Source organism: Indicator indicator, chromosome 2 (genome assembly GCF_027791375.1).
Source record: "Indicator indicator isolate 239-I01 chromosome 2, UM_Iind_1.1, whole genome shotgun sequence".
NCBI lineage: Eukaryota > Metazoa > Chordata > Aves > Piciformes > Indicatoridae > Indicator > Indicator indicator.
Genome location: NC_072011.1, coordinates 26,770,587 through 26,795,091, shown reverse-complemented (window position 1 = coordinate 26,795,091; position 24,505 = coordinate 26,770,587). Strand labels below are relative to the sequence as shown.

The 24,505-nt window shown below is 40.8% G+C and overlaps 1 protein-coding gene across 1 annotated transcript in view; it reads left to right on the top strand.

Moving 5' to 3' along the window:
* The first annotated feature begins 925 nt into the window (after window positions 1-925).
* Window positions 926-24,505, top strand: part of PDE10A (phosphodiesterase 10A) — a 180,965-nt gene continuing 157,385 nt past the window's right edge. The window contains exon 1 of the mRNA XM_054399026.1: window positions 926-1,754. Coding sequence (XP_054255001.1) covers window positions 926-1,754 — 829 coding nt within the window. The remainder of the gene's footprint in view (window positions 1,755-24,505) is intronic.

Sequence of the window (24,505 nt, the reverse complement as noted above, 5' to 3'; positions counted from 1 at the left end):
CGCTGGTGAGCCGCCCCGACTGCGATTTGTATCAAGGCCGGTGGCGGCCTCTGAAACCAGAGTCTGAGGTAGCCGTTAAGTGAGGCAGCCGGCTTGGAGGGCTGGGGTTGAGGGGAGGGTGGCTGCAAGTGTGCCAATTTGAGAGTGGGCCGAGGGGACAAAGGGGGACCGAAGCGCACACCTGTGATGCGAGGCACCGGGGAGGGGCAACGCACCGCCGTATAGGAGCGGGGATTTGATGCCCCATAGAAACCGAGGGGCTGCTTTCCGGCATCTTCATGCCAGGCATCGCAGGCAGTCTGCCTTTTGATCTTGGTGGCTGGAAATGTCTGTTTAAAATAAAGAGGCCGCATAGGGAGGATCGTTTTCTCGTGTATCATCTCTTTGCATTCCCTTTAGGTAACCGCTGTACTGTAGCTCCTGTGTGCGCGCCTGGTAATGCGAGCAAGAGAGGCAGCCTGGGAAGCGCTGGCTCCGCCAGTGGGCGGTTTCTGGCGGCTGGGGCTGGAACTGGAACCGGCACTGCAGTGATTTTATCTGTCTCTTTGCAGACGAGCGCGCACATACGGGGCAATATTTGCCTCGCTAGACGAAAATACAGATTGTTGCAGTTTTCTTGCTTTGAATGCGAGGTGGGAGCATGAGGAAAAGTGGACTTTAAAAGGAGATCGCAACCACTTAGCGGTCAGGAGCGCCCTGTTCCCTCCGGCCTAAAGGGGGAACGGAAATGTGAGGATTTTATGAGGACGGGGAGCTGGGGTGCGAAGGAAATACTGGCCGGGGGTGCTGAGGGAAACGAAGGACCGAACCGCGGTTGACCCTTGTTTGGCTCCGTCTTTTTTTCTGCTTCCTCTTTTGCTTTACTCCGGTACTCCCCTAGACGTCCTGCCTTAAACTACCGCGAAAGGGAGGGAAGAGCGGAAGCATGTCCAACCCGGAGAAGCGGATCTTATCCCGCCCCTCGGCCCCCCTGGCTGCAGCACCCGGGGAAAAGCCCAGCTCCGGCAGCCGCCCTCTCCACTCCCATGGCCAGAGCGGCGGAGGTGGAAGCAGCGGCGGGTCTCCTCCTCCTCCCCCCGCTCTTGGAGGCGGCTCGGCTGCCTGCAGCTCCCTCTTTTTCCTTCTGACAGCCACCACCACCACCAGCAGCAGCAGGAGCCGCGCTGCAGGGACAGCCTCCTCCGCCGCCTCCGCAAGCATCGTCTCCAGAGCGGCAGCGGCCCCTTTCCTCGCTCCAATCTCCTCCTTTTCCTCCGCTTCTCCATCTTCTTTTTACTTCTTGCCGCCGCCTCCTCGTTTCCCCTCCTTGTCTTCCTATAACCTCACAAGTCTCCAAGGGAGGGAGGGAGGAGGAGGAAGAGATGTTGGCGGAGCAGCAGCAGCAGCAGCTCACTTGATCACCCATCCAGGCGGCAGCAGCAGCAGGAGGAGACTCTTCTGTTCTTCCTTCATCCAGGGCTTGCTGCTCCGTTCCGCAGCCGGCGGCTCCCGGCAGCACAAATCCCGGCTCCTCCTCTCCCCGGCCGCTTCTCGCCTGTGGTCCTGCCATTCCCTCGGTGCTGCAGCAGCAGCAGCTCGCGGCGACGGGATCCGAGGAGGTGACGGTCCCGGCAGGAGCAGGACTCCTAGGCTGCAGCAGCGGCAGAAAGGCGCCTTCTCCTTCTCGTCTCCCCTACTCCTAGGGCCAGACATGGAAGATGGATCTAATTCTGCAAGCTGCTTTAGGAGGTTTACGGACTGTTTCTTGAACACAAGTAGGTACCGGAGTGCTGTGCCTGGCGGCGGGTCGTGCTTGCTCGGGGGTTGCCGGAGGGCTGTGTCCGAGGCTGGGTGCGTGCCCTGACGATAGGGCATTTCTTTGTGAGTGGCGGGGAGGCGAAGACGCAAAGGGACCGTATACGTGGGGCGTGCGTGGACGCATGGAGGAGCGGCCGGGTGTGTATTGAGGATGCACGGACAAAGGGGATGCTCAGGGTAACCGAGTGCTCTATGTGGGAGCTGGCTGTTAAAGCCTCGGATAACTCGGCAGCGTTTCGGGATAAAATCACCTCTATGTGTGTCAGCCTTTTCTTGGTGCATGCTTAATTTGCTCAGGAATGGTACGTAGGGGAATGGAGACTTTCCTTCTTACTTACTTGAAGTAGCAATACGTAAGCATTGTGGTATCGGCAGCTGACAGAAAAGCGGTGGCAGATGATCGAAAAGGGTGAAATAGCGCTTATTTCTGCATCCTCTGTCAGCTCCGCCACACGCCTGCGAATGCCGTGTTTCTGAACCGGCTTTGGTACCGGTGCCTCCTTCCCCTGGCCGAGGCTGAGCACAAGGCGGGCGAGAAGCCGGAGAGGAAACATGTGCTCCTTGCTGGGGGGAAGGGGGGGAGCTGGCGTTGCAGCGGGGATGGTGACCGGCTGGCGGGGAGAACGGAATAAAGGGGGCATGGAGGCACCCCTTTAAGGGCGTTCTGAAGCCAACCGTTGCTGGCCAAACCCTTCCCGGTTCCCGCCAAGCCCAAAGGCGGGGGAAGGGTTAGCGGCCGCGCTCGCCCCGTGTCGGACGGCAGGAATGGGGCAAACGCGGCCGCTCGGCCTCTCGGTGCCCGCTGGGCAAGGGGTGCTCGGCGGCGGCCGCTGCTGGCCGGCCCGACCCGACCCGGGGAGGCGGGGTGCAGGCGGTTTCGTGTGGCCGCAACTCCCCGTTCGAAGGGACATGGCCGGGTTCGGCTGGGTTCCCTCCAGGATGTTGCGCTCCGAGCCTGCCGCTTGCCGCCTTCCCCTCTCCGAGGCGGTTCGTCGGTACACCGCACCTCGCTGAGTGGGCGTCCCCGGAGCTCCCGAGGCTCCGTGGTGGAACGTCCCGTGCCTTCCCGCCAGCATTCAGCTCCAGCGCCCCGATGGGAAATACTTGGGGTTCAGTTTGATCATGGGATTGATGAATTTCCAAACGGCGCCTTTATCGGGGTTGAAATACATAATTTTTAAATCAGAAGCTTCTTTTTTTTCTCCCCTACTATTTTGATGCTTGGAGTTACTTCTATCAGCTGTGGTGGTTTTTCTTGCAGGTTTTCTGTTTAAATTTTCTTCCTTTTGTGTCAGTTTCAGAGACTTACGCCTTAAAGTGTCACTCAACTTACATTTTAATCTGTTAGCATACTTTTAGGTGGCTTTTTTGCAGGTAAATAGTAAATAGTTCACATATGTATGTATTTTGGAAGGGTGTGAGAAGAACTAGAGTTGTCAGCTGAAACCTCATTATTTGTCTTCCTGCTTTACAGCTGTCTTTAGCACAATAGCCTGCAAGGTGATAGTACTTGTTCTACGGTAGAGGTGAATACAGGTGACTATTTGCTGCATTGTCTTTTTGAAACTTTATTCAGTACTTGCATTACAGAGCCACAGAAATGTTTAGCTTTGAGGCTTGAAAGGAATCCTAAGCTTAGAATGCTGTCCTGCATGTGATAGCTCGGGAATGTGTGTGATGTTGCCCAGTTTCTATGCTACGCCAAGAAAAATTATATGGAAAACATCACCTCTGTTCAAAGCACCATCTTAAGAGCAGTGGTGAATTCAACCTAAGCTATTTTATGAATGCTTGAACACAAGAAACTGGTTCATCGTTGATTGTGACCCCTGAATGAAGATTTTTCCTGCAAGCAGGAAAGGAGCAGAGCAGTTCTTTCCCTTGTGAGTTTACTGACATTTAAGACAACATGCAGCCTGTCTCTCTGTGGAGATGCTTTTCTGTGTTCTGCATCTGCTTTCATGAAACTTTTAGGAACCTAAATGTCTAATATCTCTACTCTTCTTTTGAATGTGAATGAAACTGGCCAATGGGCTCAAAAGGTATCAGTGAGGTCAGATGGACAGACGTCTATGTGTATGCATATATACATCTGGGTATTCTTCCCTCTGTCCCGGAGTGATTGCATAAGTCTGATTTCCTTAGGAAACCAGGCTGAAAAAGGATTGGAGGAAAGTTGAACAAAATACTATTCAGTTCTAGTGCAGCTACTGCAGGGAGCACTTGTCCAACTGTTTGGAGTACTGTGCACAGTCCTGATTACAGTGCAGCCGGAAGGCTATTATTGTTTTGAAGCAGATGAGATCATGTAGAATAATGAAGATAATGTGCTGCATCTCATAGCTTTCGTTTCCTGAATTGTATTTTAGGTTCTAAATCATATATATACATATATATACTGTTTGACTTTAAAGATAAAAAGGTCTAAATATTTCTTCAGGGAAACAGAGGAGTTCTATAGGAAAAAAACTGAAATGAGCTCTTTTGGAATGGAGATTTAAAAGTGACTTAACAGAATCCTCAAGACTGGAAAACAATGAAATCACTGGGGATGTATTCTTTCCTGTCTGAGCTCTTGCAGCTTGTGTGCTCTCCAGTCATGATTTTGTTAGAAAGTTCTTGATAGTATTAAAATTTTAGGTTTTGCAAAACTGAATTTGTGCTATATCTGGCTATTTAAAAGATTCCTAATAAAGCACTAGACTGGGCTGCAGAAGTTTAAATGAACCTTGTGTGTTGTGCATTACTTTTCTTAACTATTTAAGATCTGTAACTTGGTGCATGGCATACAGTTCAAAAAACTTCTAGTATCTGACATCTTTGATCAGTTCTCCACTGGAGTTATACCATGTTTAGGACGAAGGCTGCCAGGTACTTCAGGTTGCTGTGAAATGTCTTAACTTCAGGGGAGCATCCCATGTTCCTCCTACACTCAAGGTCTCTCAAGCTGCACGCTGTGTAGCATATTTCACCTGTGTCCTGTATTTCCCATTATGGGGGCTTTCTGCTTTTCAAAATATTATTAATATAATGGTAAGTTTATCCTTCACCTTCATGTGCTAGATGCTAAGACTTTCCAACTAAGTAATACTCTGAGAAAGAGTAGATATAATAAGATCTATAGTTGTGGAAGAAAATAGCGATTAAGATTTAAATAAAATTCCTGTTACCTGTACTAAATTAATCTTGGCTTGTCTCTTCCCCCCACTGCATGTCTCTGAGTGCTGGGTCCACATGCTGCTTGAACACCCCTGGAGATGGGCAGGCCATTCTAATGTTGGATAACCCATTCAGTGAAAAAGTGCTTTCTAATATCTAGTCTAAACCTCCTCTGTTACAACTTGTAACCATTTCCTCTAGTCCTGTTGCTTATCATCAAGGAGAAGAGGCTGACTCCCTCCTTGCTCCAACTTCCCTTCAGGTATCTGTAGAGAGCAATGAGGTCCCCTCCTCAGCCTCCTCTTTTCCAGACTGAACATCCCTGGATCCCTCGGATGCTCCTCATAGGTCATTTTCTCCAGAGCCTTCTCTGTGCATGTTCCAGCACCTCAATATCCTTCCTATAGTGAGGGACCCAGAACTGAACATAGTGCTCTAGCTGTGGCCTTACCAGTGCTAAGTACAGGGGAATTCATTACTTGCAGTCAGGATTTTGTATGCCAAATGCTGATCTTTAGCAATGAATCCCATGTGTAAAGGTGGATAGAGTTTGATTTTTACGATTAAATCATCTTTAAAATTTAGGTGCTGGTGCAAAAGGCACAATTGTCACTGGCTTTCATCCCAGGGATCCTGACCCCACATTAGCAGAAAGCAAAATTGTCCTTGAAGTGGTGTATAGTTTAGATGAAAACTCATGTCGTTCAGCAGCTACCATCAGGACTGATGTTTTGTAATGCTACATTTTGCTCAGGAATACCATGTACTGCCATTCTGTTCAGGACAGTGGACCAATATGGAGGGCACAGAGCAAGGAATGGCATGGAAAGGGAACAGAAGCTGTGTGGGTACAGTTAACAGTGAAGGAGGGCTTGTTTTTACAAATGGTTGTTGGTAAAGCATGCAGTTTACATCAGAAATAACCAATTCTCTGTCCCTTTGACTTCTCAGCTCTGCTGCCCAAATTTGACTGATGGTTTGTGGGTACCTGGTGCTCACAGACCTTGAGAAAGGAAGGTACTGCCTTCACTGTTAGCTCAGCAAGCTTACTCCTTGTACAAAATCATCGAATGGTTTGGGTTGGAAGGGACCTCCACAGGTCATCTAGTCCAACCTTCTCTGCAGTAATCAGCAGCATCCTTAACTAGATGAGGTTGCCCAGAGCCTTGTTGAGCCTCCCTGGACTGTGGCAGGTGTGATTACACATAGTGGTGTAGGTGATTCGGGAGATGGTTTTTGTCACTTGCACAGGGAGGGTGGCAGCTCATTTAAGATTCCAACATAAGCCTAGCAGCTCCAGTCACCCTGTTCATGTCCTTTCTTTTCCTTGTGTGTGAGCCATACTTGTCAACTGCACATGGTGAAAATCTGGCAGTGTAAAGATGAGTTTTTACTTCAGCATATGCATGACTTGATGACTTGATTTTGAAACAGTTGTGTAAATGCTTATTTCCCCTGAAGATCTAAGGCTTGTTCTTAGCTTACTTGCTTCTGTTGCACTGATCTGTACAACAGTACCTTTTGTTCAGTTTTAAGATTTTGTGCTATATTTTAATTCCCAGTTATGATGTTTAATATTTTAAAATTCAACGTTTCTCACAATATTCTATTTTTTAAACTTTTATCACTATTATATCCTAAAATCTAAGATCATAAGTAAAAAAAAAAACCCAAACCAATATATATACGTATATATGTTTATAAATAAAAAGGGCTGGTGGTTTAAATTTATTTAAAATTTATTTTGTTTTTATACTCCCTCTGCTGGTTGTTTCAAATACAAGTACCTGTACTTGGACTTTGCTACTAAATCTACTCTTCCTTTACTCTTGTCAAATGAGCAGTCATGTATTGATTTCAATCTCTATTAAAAAAAACCCAACAGGATTGTTAAATGAAGAAATACTGCAGAAATGGAAAATTTGACACCTGTTTTGTGGATCAAATTTGATTTTTTTTTTTTTTTTTTTAATACCTTATATTGATTTGAACTCTGAAAACAACCAAATCTTTTATTGGTGGGTCACATGGTCAATAGTAAATATCACAGAAATGGCAGTTTATGTATTGTTCCATTTATTGTAACAAATTTATTGCCTGGCTTGGAAGAACAGCTGTGGCAAAGCCAAAATAATGATGCTGTGTTTTGTTATGTTAAAAAATAATCATTCAGTATCAGTTTGACTTATAGATAGATAATTAGATACAAGGCTGCACTCAAAGTATTCTGCAGATGCTAAGGATAAATTCTTAAGGTACTGGGTTTAGTATACTAGTATACAGTAGTGTTCATCCAAAGTATTTATAGCAGTCAGAAATAGTAATTCTTAGGAACTTCAGAGACTACGTAAAAGGATCGCTATATATATTATTGAATTGAAGCCGTTGTATTCCGCATGTCAGTTATGGTAAAAAGTATTCAATATTTCTATTTGATATTTCTGCCGAACAAAACCGAAGCCTGGCAAGAGTATAAATTAGTTCTAAGAAGTATATTATTTACATATTTACAAGGGACTCCTTTGTTTCAGAGTTGGTTTTATATGTCGTCTTCTCAATGGTTTATTGCTATAGGAAACTTCATTAATTCCCATCTCCTGAGGACCTTGTGTCCTAGATGGCAGTAAGAAAAAAATATTTTTTTTCCAAATATCATACTCTTTTGAAAACACGTTGATAGCAGGTTTTAGTCTGGGTGAATTGAGATTTCTAGCAATAAAATATCACATCATTAAGGGATACCAAGCCTTTTGGCTCAACAGGGTTAGAGTTGGGGTTGCTCTATCTGCTGAAGGCTTTCCAAAGTACTTCTGTCTCAAGAATACCAGAAGGCAGGCTTTTGGGATATTACCTTCAGAGAACTAATTTTAATGTGTTCTAATGAAAATAATATTAATAAACATAGACACGTAATAACATGATCAACCTAGAAGCAGCAGTAGTAATCTCACCTTCCTTGATATTGGGACTCAAAGAGATAGTCAGGATCCGAGACCAGTTAATCCACCTTCCTTCTGGAAATGGTGAAGATTTAATGCTTTCATTAGCACCTATTGATCTGATTCCTGATTTCTGCATTATCAACTCCTGTGTAGCTGAGCTATACTTCACTTAAAGTTTATTCAGTTGTTAAGAGTTCCAACATTTTTCCTTTCTCTTATCTTTCCACTTGTATCAAAAAGAAATCTCCTAATGTTAAGGCTGAAATAGTTCCTAAAGGAAATGAACCTTCTGGAACTGAACTTCTGAGAACTTTGTAAAGAAACCTTACATCTCTAGTTTTTCTGATTCATGTATACTCAAAATACCAGATGTTTCTAGCTGCTGACAAGTGTTGCCATGTTCACCCTGTGGGGAAATTTCCTCATTGGCAAGGATAGATGCTACCTTCTTTGCCCTAGATGTTTTAGTAGCATTTCTGTAATACTGGGGTGCTGTGCTGGTTCAGAGAATAAGATGCTTAGCCTGAACTATGGTGCTTTAGTAAGCATCTGTCCTATTTATTCTTTTGTAGTTTTCCTCACTGCCTTTTATTTCCTTATTGCATTTCTTCCATAGTGTCTTATTTTACTCACTTACAAAGCAGGTAAAATTACTATCTTCTCTCTTCTGAAAAAAAGCCCCAATGAAATATTATGTGCTTTAGTATTTCTGTAATGATTTTTTCCCCCCTAACACATAGCAGTTGAATTTATGATAGTGCCTTCTTTTAGTTACACTGGGGGGGGCGGGGGGGTTGTGTTTAGATTTTGGTTTTCTTTCATTCATGTACAGATGCCTTGGCAACTTTGCCAGAGCAAATTCTTTCTTGGAACATAGCTCTGTCAACTGTTCTTTCTTTGCATTGCTTTCTCTTTCTTTCAGTTGTATCTGTGTTTTTGAGTTATTATTTCCTCCTTGTCCACCCATCAGCTTATTTTAGCTGATATTTCCTTCTTGATTGCTGAATTGTGTTAATTTTGTTTCTTCCTGCAGTGGGCCTGTGTCTTACCCTGTCCTTTCTACGATGTCCTTATTTTCCCCAACTGCTTTGATTGTATGAAAGCACAATGCTGTTACTCTTCTTGTGTAGTTCACTTTGGCTGTGTTGCATGCTTTTCTTTTTGGTAAGACTAAATTTTGCATGACATTTTTAAAACTCTTGCTATATGTTCAGTATTTGCAGTGACTCATTGTGTTTCTTAATCTGTCACTGTCTGCCCAGCCCAAAAATGTGATGTCAGTAGAGGTTTTTTTCTTGCTTTCTTTTAAGCAAACATAGGACTGATGAAAGTTACTGTTTGATGTAACAGGAAACTAAACTAATGTGTTCTCAAAACAGGCACTGCCTTAGCTATTATGCTCAGGTTTCATCATGCCAAGCTCCTGTGTCTCATGCTTGTGAGCCCGTTGTTTTTGTGTGGATGTGTTCTACTATTCCCATTTCTTCAGTTTTCATGAGTAAAGACTCTTGAGATACCTACCCTTGACAAACAGCTTTTTCATGAATCATGAGTTTTAAATGTAGTTGTTTGGCCCTTGGTTTATGATTATGGGATTGGGGGTGTCCTTTTGAGAAGTTAATTCAAGAGGTCGAAGAGTATGGGTAACCTGAAGTCTCAAAGTTTGTAGATCACTGCATTCCCCTGAACAGCTTCTGGTGTAGCAGTTGTGGGAGAGAGGACAAGATTGTTTGTCATGTTGTAGAAAATTGCATAGGCTGTTTGTGGGTAGGAATGTGCTCACAGATTGCTTGTTTCTTTCAGACCGTTTTTAGACTTGCATTGGAGCCATATGCAGTGTTTATACTTTGGAACTAAGCACAGAGAGAATGTGGGCTTGAGCTCTAGCCCTGTCCATTCTGTCTAACTTTTAGTCTGCTCCTCAATCCTGTTTAGACTGATGCCTAGCTGCCTGCATGTGTGTTGGGAGAAGCAAAGGGGAACTGTTGCCAAAAGGGAGTCGTAATGGTACTTACCTCTTGTGTAAGGAGAAGAGGTCAGATTTGTGGATGCAAACTGTGTCATGTTCCTTTACTCTGTGGCTAGAGAACAGGCTCTGGCCTATTTAATTTACTTCTGTAGGGACATAGTCATGTGGACCAGCAGAAGAGTCTTTGTATTGTCTGTGGCACTAGGGCAGACCTTGTTTCTATAGACCAAGTTCTCTGCAAACTCCTGAATGAACCACTGGTCCAGTGAGCAAGGGACCATTGCTGGAGGACATGACTTGTTGCTTGACAATTATTATTAATAATTATTAACTCTGTATAGTTATTAATTATGAACAATAATATTAATGATTATTGCCATTATTAAGCTTGTCTTTGTTTCCTCAACATGCTTCTTTGGAAGGCTTCTTAAAATCTGTGGCTAAAATGTGTAAATTAATGTTCATGGGGGAATGAGAGGACACAAAGTTTGTCAGCTGACAAGGATGAATGAAGTGTGTGGTGATATCATATCTTATGTTAATGAAAAGCGATGGAGAGTTATCCATCTATGGCAGTAGTACCGAAGGTGTAGAAATCAGAAACTGAGAGAGACTGGAATAGTAAGAGAAATTCAACTTTTTTATTGCTCAAATGCAATTACAGCAGAAGAAAGTGTTCATCCCTGCAGGGAAAGCTATTTATAAACTGAGGGTTTTCTTTTGGGGTAGATGAAAGACTTAATATGTAAATATCTCACAGCAAATCATCACATTTTGAAGAAATCTTTTCACTGAAGCATAAGATTTCATTGAAGTTATGAGTTTTGAAGTATAAGGCTTATTTTTCTTTTTCATGTCATAAATGCTTTCTTTCTGCTTACTAGTAATTTTCTCATATAATTTTTTCAACATAAATGGTTCCTAGTGAATCTTACATGCTTTGTGAATGTACTCACAAATAATCTTTTAATTTATTGTCTCAGTTTTTGTAGCTTTGTTATTCACCTATCAGCCAACTGCTTTTTGACAGTCTCTTGTGTGTGCCAGCTGGCTATGTCTTTATAGCATTACCTTACTAGATCACTGGAAGTTTTTGTTCTGCCCTGTGGGGTTTTATTTATTTGCTTGTTTGTTTTTTTAAAAGATTTATTTGTAATTTAGTAACTTATCCACCTGTTTTCTAACAGTTCACTAAAGCGTAAATTTGGCTACATGTAGAGCACATGTCCCTTGTCTGTCTCTTGCCATGGATTGCTTTGGATGACTCTAGCTGTGGATGTGTTGTGAGTATGGCTAACTTCACTCTGACTGGTTATTTTGCTGATGGTGACCTCTTACTTGTCTGTGACAAGTCTTAAATCTTGTTTACAAGATGATGTTGCAGTTGTTACCTTCTGAATTGAATGCCAGGCTAACTTTTTGTTTCATTCAGCTGTGTGTACCTTTGTTTCAAAAATGAACTTAACTCTTAGCACCTTGGAACATCTCTTTTTGATGACTCATGTTTGAATCAAAGCAGCTATCCATTCTGCTGTGCCAAGAAACAGTTTCTCCTGACTTGCAAAAAGAAGTTTCTGTTTTTCTTGTTTGACAGCAATTTGTTTGGTGTTTATGGAGCTGAAGGGAAGAATGGCGAGAAAGTTGAAATTATGTGTGTGTGTGTGTATTTATATATATGAATGAAAATGTAAAAGAGAACATGGGAACAATTGCACACTTCTCTTGAGCAGTATTGAAATGTTGAAATTCTTTTGCTGAAACATAAGTTAGTAAGATGTGAGTAGTTTTGTTTAAATACAGAAATGTCCTGCGCTGAACTTCTGAACTTAAAACAGTTTTCAAACTGATTTGAAAGCCTGGATAAATACATATATTGTCTTAAACTAGTATCATTTTGGTAGGTTTTAGAACTCTCAGAGATGAGTGACAAGTTTACTTTGCCAGTGTCAGTAAGACTGTGGGGAGAAAAAAGATCACAGGATGTTAGGTGTTGGAAGAGACCTTTGTAGATCTTTGAGTCCAACCCATCCCTGCCAGAGCAGGACCATAGAATCTAGCATAGGTCACACAGGGTTTTGAAAGTCTCCAGAGAAAGAGACTCCACAACCTCTCTGGGGAGCCTTTTCCAATACTCTGATCCTTACAGTAAAGTTCTTCCTCATGTTGAGGTGGAACTTCCTGTGCTGTAGTTTTCATCCATTGCCGCTTGTCCTATCCCAGTGCACAAGAGAGAAGAGGCTTTCCCTTCCTTCCTGACACGCAGCCCTCATACATTTATATACATTTATTAAATCCCCTCTCAGTCTTCTCCTCTCCAGACTAATAAGCCCCAGATCTCTTAGCCTTTCCCCATAAGGGACGTGCTTGAGTCCCTTAATCATCCTCGTAGCCCTCTGCTGGACTCAAGATCTTATGTAGATCCCTGTCCTTCTTGAACTGGGGAACCCAGAACTGGATGCAGTATTCCAGGTGGGGCCTCACTAGGGCAGAGATGAACTAGAAGACAGAAGATACATTTCAAGTGCTTGTAGACTGTATTTGCGGTTCATAGATTTTTGAGCACTTGCTATTTTCTGCCTCATTTAATGATCGTGAGAATTATTAGAATTTGCAGCTGTTTATTTCACCTTTTAATATAAACTTGCTCTGAGTTTCAGAAGATGGTTTCTTCTTTCTGGGTATTTAGTAGTACAGTCTGGCCACAGTTAATTGTGCTGCAATCAATGGTGTTGCTTAAAGAGTGAAGTGTTAAGCTGTACTGAGGGAGAGATGCAGTTTGTTAATGTGATGTTTTTTGCGGATATTTTCATAACTGTTGTGGTTTGAACTTACCCAGCCAGCAACAAGGCACCATGCAGCTGCTCACTGACTCCTACCCCACTCTGGTGAGACAAGGAGAGGAAAATACAACAAAAATCTCAAGGGGTGGAGAAAAAGGACTGGGGGGGGCTCACTCACCAATTATGCTCATAAGTAAAAGGCAGACTCTACTTGGGGAAACAAAATCAGCTTAATTTAAACTAAATCACCACCAATCCAATAATTGAACCAGAGTAGGACAGTGATAAATACAGCCCAATCTTAAATACAACTTCCTCCTCTCTCCCTTTCCTGTCCCATCTTATTTCTCATGCTTCTTTCTCCTCAGGGGGAAAACTCTGCACAGTCCTCCCCTGCAGCAACATAGTGTCCCTCAAAGTGCTGTTCTCCTGTTCTACATGTCTTCGTATTTTCAGCTACTGTGCTTGCGTGATTTTTCTGCAGAAACATTAAGAATCTGCTCAAATCGGCAACTGTGACAGAGCAATTCAGATTAAATAAGAAAAAACACAGTAGCCTCTAAACCCCAAGCAATTTAGTGGGCATTAGATCTGACATGCGAATGTTTGTGACGCTTTTTGTTTTTCTTTTTGCTTCCTCCACCTGTTTCTTTCTGCCTAGCCTTTGTGCTGCCTGAAACCTCAGCTATCTCATGAAGCAGGCAGAACTTCTGTTTTAGTGGCCACTTGTTCATGTCTCTGTGATCTTCCTGGATGCTCCATTTCATGAACTCAGCTGATACATGTGTTGCTCGGTCAAATTTGATTGCAATTTGTCATGAGGTCAAAGCATATTTGTAAGGGCAAATTTTGGAGCTGAAAAGCTGCTAAAGCAATTTCATGGCTTGTTTCCTTTGACCTTCTAAAAGTTTATTTAGAGTTTTTGTTATCGCTACATCTTTGTAAGTTCTTTCAGTAGCAATGAGGTTCTATCAAGGATGGCTTTAATGTTTTTTTTTTATTCCTAAAATTTTTAATGTTTTATGCACAAGGCAGAGAGATACATAGCTTCTGCGGGAGAGGTCAATGATGTTTTCAGTAGCTTCTTCCATCTCAAGTGTAATATACAAAGGGACTTGGCAATCGAGTCATTGTGATGGGAAGCACATCTCAACTGATGTAATGCATTTGTGTTTCCTGGAAACAGAACAAAATCACAGCTCTGCTCTGTTTAATGTAAGGTTTGTCATTGATTTCAGTTGCCATGATATTTACTCCTGTTATTTGATCTTTTTGTTGTAACAGGTTGTTCATGCCTTTTGAATCCAATTTCTTGACATCAGCCCCTTAAAACAGTGTTGAAAGTTTTTATTCTTGAAAAGTGTTTCTAGAAAATATTTTGAAATCATTGGAACCAAATCTAATTTCAACAAAAACTCTAGTCTCTTCGTCCACAGACTATGCTAAAACAGAGAATCAACATAATTGATACAGCAGGAGAGGCTAGATGCATAAAACTGGGTGGATTTGAAAGCTTCTTCAAATAGATTGTAATAGGTTAAAGTGAATCTGAACGGGTTAACCAGCCTTTCCCCTACAATACTGAAATGAGGGGAAAGTAACACACAAAAAATCCTGGGTTGAGATAAAGACTTGAGATAAGATACGAGTTTAGTGAGTACATGAGATAATAATGATAATATGCCCAATTACCGTAGCCTATTTGCAGCAAAAGCACAGCAGAAGGCAGCAGCAAGCAGAAGCAAGCGAGCTAAAAGCCGAAGCGTGGAGCTATTCCCCCCTCCCTCTCTGTCCTGCTGCCATCTCAACACAAGAGGGCTAACACCCAAAAAATCCGGGAACCCAAAAGCAGCAACCTGAACAAGAAGCCTGTTGCAATCTGAACTTCAAGCCCCATAGTACTTTGCTCCAGCCAGCACTTCGGTTTTCAGGCTGGCATGACAGCAACATGGTATGAACAGCAGCAGCAAATATTCAACTTAACCCATGACATAGATGAAATGCTTACCTAATTTGTGTTACTTGTGTCAGGAATGTATTTTCTGATGAAGATGCAGTTTCCTCTTAGTCTGTTTTGGAAACTCAAATGTATTCAGTTGAAACAGTATCACCTTGATCCTGTGTGTTGCAAAAGTCAATCGCTTTGCTTTATTGTACACAATTTTAACTATTTTGTTTAAAAGCTCGTTTAACATGCAGTAGAAATATGTTGTATTTCATCACTTGCAGAAATGCTGTGTGTCTCTAAAGTTCAAAACAGAAGTGTTCAGTGGCTACTTCTGAAGAGTATTTTTTTTGGCCTCTGGATAATGATGACCATTGCTAATTTTTTTTTCACGACTTCCTCTGTTGACTTCAGAAAAAGTAAGTTATTGGCAGTATATGGAAGAACATGAGCTTCATGTTATATAAGTGGTTGGTCTGAATGCTTCATGTGTCCAATGTTTTCATCTGGTCAGAGTTGCTAGAATATAGCACACAGAAATTTACCTTAGTGATAGTTTTTAAAGTGAATAATTATGTAGGAATTTCTGACCAGAAAAATCTTCAAAAACACACCAAAGGAGAGAGTCTTCCCTTAGTTATGCTTTTTGTCCTTAATTTTGGTGCGGTAGAGGAGAGATTTGGTGCTTAGTTTGGATTTTTTGTTTTTTAATTTTTATTTTATTTAAGGCAATGGTAGTAGAGGGGGTGGGAAAGTATATGGAAAAAACCCCTGAAAAGTGCTAAAGTCCCTCCTGTGGACAGATACTTTGTTCACTGAGATATTTTCAGAGTGTACAGCCAGCCTTGCTTGATGCTGTTGCGATGTTGTCTTGCGGAACCTTTTTGGCACTTTATCAGTTACTTATGAACTCAAGTATATGAGAGTAAAAATTACTACTTGCAAGGGTTCCTCTCATTCTTGGTCATAAAGGTGCTCTGATGCCTCTGTCAGTATTATTAAAAATAATGATAATTATTTGTAATGTAGATATTTCCTTGTGCTGTTTTATAGTCCATCATCTCAAGGAAGTTTGCAAGCAACTGGCTGAACCTTGTGGCAGCCTTGATAGGAAGGGAATGGTAACTAGAGAGTTATTCTTTCTGTATGCCCCAAGGCAGAAGAGTCAATGGTTGCATTTTTATATACTTAACTCTGCATAAAACTTGCTGAACACACTTCTACAAGTGGTTTAAAAAGATGATTTTGCAAAATAAGATATAGGTTTTGTAATATCTTGAAGATATTTTTTCTGTTCAAGGTAATTTTGTGGCTGTTGTTTTTCCAGGCCAAAGAGGTATTAGCAGCTGAAGTCACCCCAATAAAACTCTCTGAGAGCTGGATTCACAGATGTGAATGTTACACAGTTTTTTGTTTTGTTTTACAAACAGCCTTTTTTCTTTTAAAGGGGGTAGTATGTCTCTAAATGCATTTGTGAATTAAATGACAACTGGGTTAGTTTCAGATTTTGGGAAAATGAACTTGACACTATTGAATAATCTGAGCTAATGAATATTAAACTAGGGAAAGTTGCTTCTTTCTTCTCAGATGCTGGTGCACTCAGTTCCTATTGTATAGCAATCTCATTTGAAACAACTGTTATTTTGCCTTTTTTAAAAATCATTTAAGTTGTATTGCACTGTAAGGTTTTCACATGGCCTTTCTGTAAAACCATGCATTAGCATGAGCTCAAGAGCATGAACTTCATTTTGTGTTTATAAAGAAAATTGAAATCAAGGGAAAGGAGAGAATTGCAAGCAGTGGTGGGGTTTTTTTGTAACAAAACTTCTACACAGCTCTGCTGCTGATTTCTCCTTATGGGATTGTCTGACAGAAAATAGAAAACACCTTTACTTCACCTCCCTCATGATTAAAAATGGGACCTATTTCCTTGCCGGCCTGCAATGTGGGGGAGTAGGGATGGTGACTCATGTTTTGCTTATGAAAAGATTGTGATGTTTTTATAGAAGTTTTCATGGAAGTTTTTAAGAAAACAAAACATTAGCTGTTGTACAGAGGGACAGCAGTCATAAAATACACGAGAAGTGTGTTTCAATCATCACTTGAATTTTGAACTTGAAACATGATTTTTGTTCCCCCAGTATTTGTGGCAAGTATTAAAAATTGAGTTGACAATGCTGATCATGTAAGACTTGGAATATTAAAGCACAGATACAGTTCTTGTTAGATGCTGCAGACAGGCAACTCCCTGCTTGCCCTTCAGCCTGTTGTGCAATGTTCAGAGCTGAAAGTCTGTCAGCTTGTGGTTGGTGTTTGTTTGTTTGTTTAGGAGGGTACGACAACAACGCTTGTGGAAGCAGATCATCAAAGCTTTCTCCTAACAAATGCACTTAAAAGCTGCTAGGATAATGATTTTGATAAGAATAATTCATTTAATTAACTTAATTTCAGGTTTTGAAGAAAGTACAGTGGAACTGGCCAAATCACTATATTTTGACATTAGAGTATGTTTTAGTTCATTATATATAACTGAGTTCTCTCTTGGAAGGGGAGAGCAAGAAGCTTTTGTAATATCTGTTTTACAGCATATTTAAGACCTTCTACCTTTCTAGCTTTGCTCACATCAGTAGTTAATGCTCATGCACTTGCTACATTTGGCTTGACTTCAGCTTAATTTTCCTGACTTTTTATAAGTTGTGAAGACTTTCCCTTCTTTGACTCACCAGATGGGCTTGTGCCACCTTTGAAAATCAGCAGATTTTGTGAAGAGAGATGTTAGTTACTGTTTCTGAGGCAGTGGTGGGGAAACTGTGCTGTTGATTGTGGTTGGGAGACTGGAGTCCAAAATATGATTGTAAACTAATTTACCATTTTACAGCTGCTCTTTTGGTATTCAAATAGTAGATGGCAGTTGTTTTTCAGTGCTGTGGCATTTTGGTCTACTGTGAAGAGCAGACGGAGTAACCCTTCATCTGACTGAGGTAGCAGTCAAAAGGAGGAAGGGAAATCCTGTTTTTAAATGCTGTTATAAATTGTTAACTGCTAGAGCTGTCATAGTTTCACTTACTCACCTGCCCCCTTCCTTGGCTGATTTTTAGGTGTGCATGGTTTAGTTGTAAATTTATGGTTAAACATATTTTTCTTTACTAATGTGTTGTGCCTTTGTCCAATTTCTATGTGTTCTTCATGTAGAAGGTGGGCAGCTGATGGAAGCTTAGGCAAGGTAATAGAGTACTACCAAGTACTGGTAACAGTATATTTAACAACATAAACTGATCTTTCATATTCTTCTAAAATACAGAGGCTTTATTCCTGGTGGGATGAAGTAATGGCTTTCCCTACCCTTATTAGGGCTCTCTGGTGAAAAAGGTTGAAAGAGCATTCAGTAGCCTTGCCTCCTTCTAAAACTTCTCATGTGTTTTGTTACTTGACTCCTACCACAGCCTCCAAGCAGTTGCAGTGTTTCAAGAAGAGGTTTTTTTTGATTTGTCTTTCATCCCATCACCACTTCATTTCAGAAGAGACTTTTTTCTGAAAGACCAAACATCTGCCCCTATGCTGATAGCTTTAGCAAGGGAGAGCAGATGTCAAATTAATGTGATTGGTAGTTTTATAGATACAAATAATCTGCTTGAGAAATATCAGGAGTGGATATTTAGCAGTTACAATCCTGTGACTGTTGTAGGTAGCCATTTTGAACAATGCTTGCCACCTAAAGAGCTGCTTGATTCTACTGAGAAGTGTACTTTGAGAGATGTGCAGGATGTGTTAATAGGAGGAAAATGGAAAAGAGTAAGAAGGCATATAAACGAAACAAAATAGGATTTCATAGTTTCCTTGCCAATCAGAAAATAAACCTAGAGGGAAAGACAATTAGGACATCAAGAAATGGAAGGGCCAATCAGAAATTTCTGTCAGGAAAGAAAGCTCAAAAAAATTCCAACAAAACAAAAATAGATTGTGACACATCAGTTCATGTTTTTCCATTGAGGAGATACAGTCCTACTTACTCAAGTTTTTTGCCAGTCTGAGGAGCTGAAATACCAACCTTTGGTCACAATTACTTGTACTTTTTTTTTTCCTGTATATGTTAGGAGGATGTAGGAACTGTGGTGTTGCTTTTATTGTGGAAGTTCTTTATTGCAAATACCAGCCAGACTTCTGTTTGATGCCTTTTATAGTGCAGTTAGGTTTTAATGCTTCCTTAATATGCAGCTTAAATAGGTAACAACCGACCTGCCACCAAGTTTCTGGATAGCTGAGATGACGCTGTGAGAACGGTTTCTTTGCAGGATTTCCAGTGTGACAGGAGGATCTTGGTCATTTTTGGAGTCTTAACCTCACTGGACACTGAATGTATTTTTTCAGAGCTATTCAGGGTATAGATTACTCATATAGAAGTTTTTCTTACTAAAGAGAGATCAGTTGCAAGTTAAGCATGGAAAGGCAAAATGGCTTTACAGACACCTGAGTATTAGAAGACAAAGTGTTTGCATACCAATAGCATTCTTCAGACTTTAGGTTTGTATAGAACAGGATTTAAATACTAGCAATGGCAAAGAAATGTCTGAGGCTTTACTGAAAAACAGACAAGGGATTTTGCTTTTTTTCTTGTTTCCACTCTTTCAGTGTTGCTGAATATATTGGTGTTTTTTTTTTAATTTTCTTTTTTTTTTTTAAACCCCCCAAGCCCTAGGGGGGACAGCTGTCTGCCCTGTAACTTCAGCTGTCACCATTAGCACTATGTTATCTCTCAGGGCTTTGTGAGGACTTTAATCTTCTATGTAATTGGTGGTGGTGATTGCTGCTAAAGCTGTAAAGGAAAAGGATCCGTTCACCTTCGTGTGAAAATGGATGATTGACGAACTCATGAATGTTTCCTCTGGGATCTGAACTGAGTAAGTAAGGCAGAGAGTACCTCAGGCAGTCTAATTTCCTGGCTTGATAATAGGCTGGGAAAAGAGCCATTTGTTGTCTTCAAAGTTGTCCATATATGGACAAGTCTTTTCTTGGGCTGAGTAAAAACAGTCATCTTTCAGGAAAGAATAGAATGTTACAAGATTTCAGAAAATGAAGTTTTTATAAGCAGAGGTCTAGTTTAAAATAATAGATGGTGGTTTGCTTCAGTGCACTTCAAAACGGCAGAGACTCAGGTTTGTGTAGTAGAAGAGAATTGATGCTGTAGATGTTAAGCCTGTGTTTTACACTTCCCATAGTTGCTTAGCCGTGTTTGCTTTGAGGACCACTGCTGAAGATTAAGCAGACTAGGCTGTAGCCTGAATGACCTTTTTATTTAGTTTTGGATTGAAGACTAGGAAGATATTTGAGGAGAAGTTAAATACAAGAGAGATTACTTTGGTCTTTGGCCATCTGTGGCTCAGTAGTACACTTGTTTATCATTGTATGAAAACCTTTAGTAATACTCCTTGATGATATGAAGGATTAAGCTGATCATTATCACACAGGAGAGCCAAGAATAGCTGAACAAATCTTGAGTTGGAGACAGAGTTGTGGTGTTATTTTATGGTCTTTCAAAGGTTGGGGTTTATGTGGAGTCCCTCCTCTTTTTACTCAAAGGGACTATGAAATACAGAGTGTGTGTGTATGGGGAAGTACTGATGGTAAAACTCCTCAAAATGAGCTTCCTTTAGCCCTTATCTGTGTTTCATCGGATGACGGGCTTGAGGACAGGAAATGGTGGGAAGAATAAACCACACTCATGGGATTATGTTGTATCTACTTACATAGTTACAACTGGTTGATATGTTTGCTCCAGGCATAGTAGAAGCGACCTTGATTTCTGATGAGTAGGGACCATAGAAAGAGTCCTTGATAAGGGATGTCCCAATGCTTATGTTGTCAAGCCTACAAGCACCTTAGTTAGGACATTGGTTTAATTCTCATTTAGGGGAGATCATGCTGAATAGCAAAATCCTCCTTAAAACTGTTATATTTCCCTGGAGGTTCACTTAGAGTTGTGTTGACAGCCTGGAAGATGTTGATGTTTTTTGGCACGTTAAAGCCTACAGCAGCTTTTTTTTCTTTTTTTTCTTCCTACCTGTTGTTCTTGGAAGAAGAAGGTATAAAAGAGAAATAAGGAAAGGGATTTTTTTTTTTGCCTTTTTTTGCCTCTGTGGGAACAGAGCAACTGATTTGCTTCAGGCATCACTGAAAATTTCATCTGAATTTCTAACACACAAATAAGTAATCTGCTGTACAGTATTTTATTTGACAGATGCTTGAAACTCAATTGTATCTTCTTTCATCAGTAAGCAGGAGTCTTCCCAAAAGTAGGGAAATCTGCTTAAATATTTTTGTATTGTATTAGAGGTTGAGTCAAACAATTGTAAAAATATCTTTGGCTACTGAAAAGTTTTGAAGTTTCAAGAAAGGGAGGAGGAATGGATATAGGTAAAGAGAGCAGCATGCAACCTGTCTCTGGGACCAGGGTGTTTTAAGTGTTACAAAGGAACAGTGCCCAGATTTCATTACTGGGCAGTACATGAAGTAATGCAGTTTCCGTGGTCTGTAAATGGGGGATTCTGGGATTCTGTAAGTTTAGAACTTTCTTCAATCAACAGCAGATTGATGTGGGTCAAATTCACCATTTCTAGTCTAAATTTTTAACCATTTTTTTCGATGCTGTGGGGAAAGTGCTTCACTTCTTTCAAGATTTTTAAATGTGTATTCTGAGAAAGAATGACTTTTGATTTGTGTTTTGTGATGATTTTTTTTTTTAATTGAAGGAAAGAAATACTTTGTTTCTGTTTTGCCTTTTAAACTTGGAAGTGAGTGTTTCGCTTTACTGGTCATCTTACAGTTCTTTCCTCTTAGAGATTGGAACTCTTGCATAGATCTTTAGCTGTGAAAACTGTTATTGCATGTTCTTGTATTTCTTATTAAGCTGAGCTAGCGTAAACCTTTTCTTGTTTTTATTACCTTTTTGGCTGAAAGCAAAAGAGAGTTTGTACTGAAAAGTAATCTATTACTACCACCTGCTTTCAAAAAATACCTAACTGCCTATTGAATAGAAAATCCGTAACTGCCTGTTCTATAGCAAATGTTGGACTTTTTCACCAGGTGAAAAACTGAGGTTAGGTTCAGCTAACCAACTGAGCCAGATAAAATTAAGTATTTTTCTTTCCTTCTTGTCAGAAATATTTTTTTTTCCTTTGGAGATGAAGTTTACATTAATAGTTTAATTTTTCAAAAAGGATGATTGTGAAAATGTTGGTTAATAAAAATAAAGTCTAGGTTAATTTTATTTTTACATTTCACTGCACTTTAAAATTGTATACATTCTGTTTTTCTTTATACATTGCAGTAACAGTTTGTGTTAAAGAGATCAATTAAATGGTGTGTTAACAATTACTGAGCTATAGCTTGCCTACATTCCACTCAAGCTCTTCAATAAGTTTATGTAGCTTTAAACTGAAGATTTTGTGACATACCAGTGAGAAGCACTTTGTTTAAGAATAGTATAATAGTATTTTAGATATTTCAAATGAAAAATGTAGACATATGAATGATTTACACCTGTCCTATATGTTTATATTCTCACTTTTTCTAATTATTCTGCAATGCATGCAGTATTTTTCAAGACCCTTTTTCATTCTGTCCCTGGCAACTTTACTTTCTGGAGTACCTCTCACCTTGTGTTTTATAAGATAGCTTTTTGAGTGTCTTCCTTCTGATGATTTTCCAACTCAAATGTAGTACCATTCCCTGACTGTTGAACTTCCACAAGGTTTTTCATTATCCAGATAATTAAGACCCTTTTCCTTTGCAGGCTGCCACAGGCTGACGACTTGTCTCCCTCATCTGTTCTTTCAGCATCATTGCTGTACTTCAGGACTGTGTGTCCATGTCTCCTGGAACCTCACTTTTGGTTTGGAAGAATGAGAGTTAGATGATTGTGCAGATTGGTAGGAAACCTGTGTGAGAGATTACCCTGAGTGTCTGTTGTACTCACAGCTAGTTTAAGGAGAAAAGTAACAAGGTCAGTGGGGAGGTGGCTGAGCAAGAGCGTTTCAGGCTGTGGGCTGAGGGAGAAAGGGTAGCGAATAGGCCACGAAGGAAGCAGTTTCAGCTTAGGTCAAAGGAAGTGCATGGTCAAGCAGAGAGAAGAGCAGAGGTTTGGGGTAGATTTATTTGGTTGCGTTAAAAAGAACTACTGATAATTTTCTTGTAGTAGAGACTCAGTTCTGCCTTTTTAAGCATGACAGGGTACTAGATTGCCCATTGCTGAAACCACCTCCATCTGCTGGACTGTTCTTGCTTGGCTGGCATCAAGATGTAATGTTAAGTGGAGGTGTGTGACTGAGAGCATGTGCATATTAGTGTGTTCAGATTAGAAGTGTGCTTTTGATGTGACTGTTAAAATTGCTCTCATTACTTCTTGATTCACATCAGAAAATAGTCCCAACAGAGCATCCATCCATTAACCGGGTTATTTCCAGACCACACAAAACTGGAATGTGAGCTACCTGGAAGCAGGTTTGTTATACAGGACCAGATTAGATCTAGTTTGAAATCAAACCCACCAATCATTAAAACTATGAATGCTGGGTCCTCAAAATCACATGCTTTGATCTGGAAGTCTACTTCTAGCCAGGCTGTGCTAATGTAGGCACAGATATGCAGCTCACGCTGCTTTGAAAATTCAGCAGGGCCGCAGGAATCCTTTGCAGAAGTGGTGGTGGCAGAAGGGGTGACCCAAGGTGTATGTCATGCATTGATTGATGTTTTGCTTGCAACTAAGTGTCTGAAAATTGACTTCTGAAGACCAGGGTCTGTTGCAGAGCTTTGGCAAAGTGTGGTGGAAGTAGTGTGTTTTAATTAATTCTACCTCTAAATACTGGTTTTCTGTTCTTAGTTAATCGTGGTGTTTTTACTTTTTACTTTCAGCAGGTGCAACATGTTCTCCTGATGCTGATGTTTTGTGTAACTATGGTCATAGTTATTTGCAAGGATTTTGTTGACTTATCACTATTCTAGTTTGCCATTTTTGTGTATTTCATTACTAACACTGCACTAACAGAAACATTAACATTTGGTCTTATCTCACTTTTTCTTGCAGCAATTCAGGGAGTATCGTATATGCTGACATACTTACATGAAGTGTTTGATGTTCCTAACATTAGGGAATGAGTGTCTATGTCTATATGTTGGGGTTTTCATTGTTGTTGTCTTTTTTTAAGTGAAGAGCTTTCAATGCTCCTGTGGCAATGTTAGCTGTTAACTAGTTGTTTTTGATATCCAGAGATTCTGATATGAAGTTGCTTTAGGAATTAAACTGCGCAAACTCTTGCATGATAAATGCTGTACTCTTGTATGATAAATTCTGGTCTTGGCTAAATTATCCAATGCTGCCTTTGACTCCAACAATATAAGCTAACTAGCTAGATACTTTTGAATGTTAGTAGTATCATGTAGGTCATACAGGGGACACTGACACCAATATTTTACCCACAAATAAGTGATTTTATTATCTTTTGTGGAAAATTACTTACATTGGTACTGTGTTCATAGTTTTATTATAGTCTTGTATTTGCTGTTTGCATAGTTTGAGAGCAGCCTGGTCTAGTGGAAGAGTCCCTGCCCATGACAGGGCTGTTGGAAGTAGATGATCTTTATGGTTCCTTCCAACCCAAACTGTTCTATGATTCTGTGTTAAAAGTGCAGACATGCATTTGCTGTGTGGTTTGTTGCACGAGGTTCCGGTCTGTTAGCTGGAAAAATGGCAAAGTGGAGTTCATGAGGGCACTCGTGTTAAGCAGTGGATATAATGCTGTGGGTACACATACTTGTGCACATAACAGACATAAATCACAAGGGGTTTGTGTCTAACTTTACATGCCCTCTTGAGATGAATTGAACCATCAGCCCACCTATTTCCATTATCTGTGTAGTT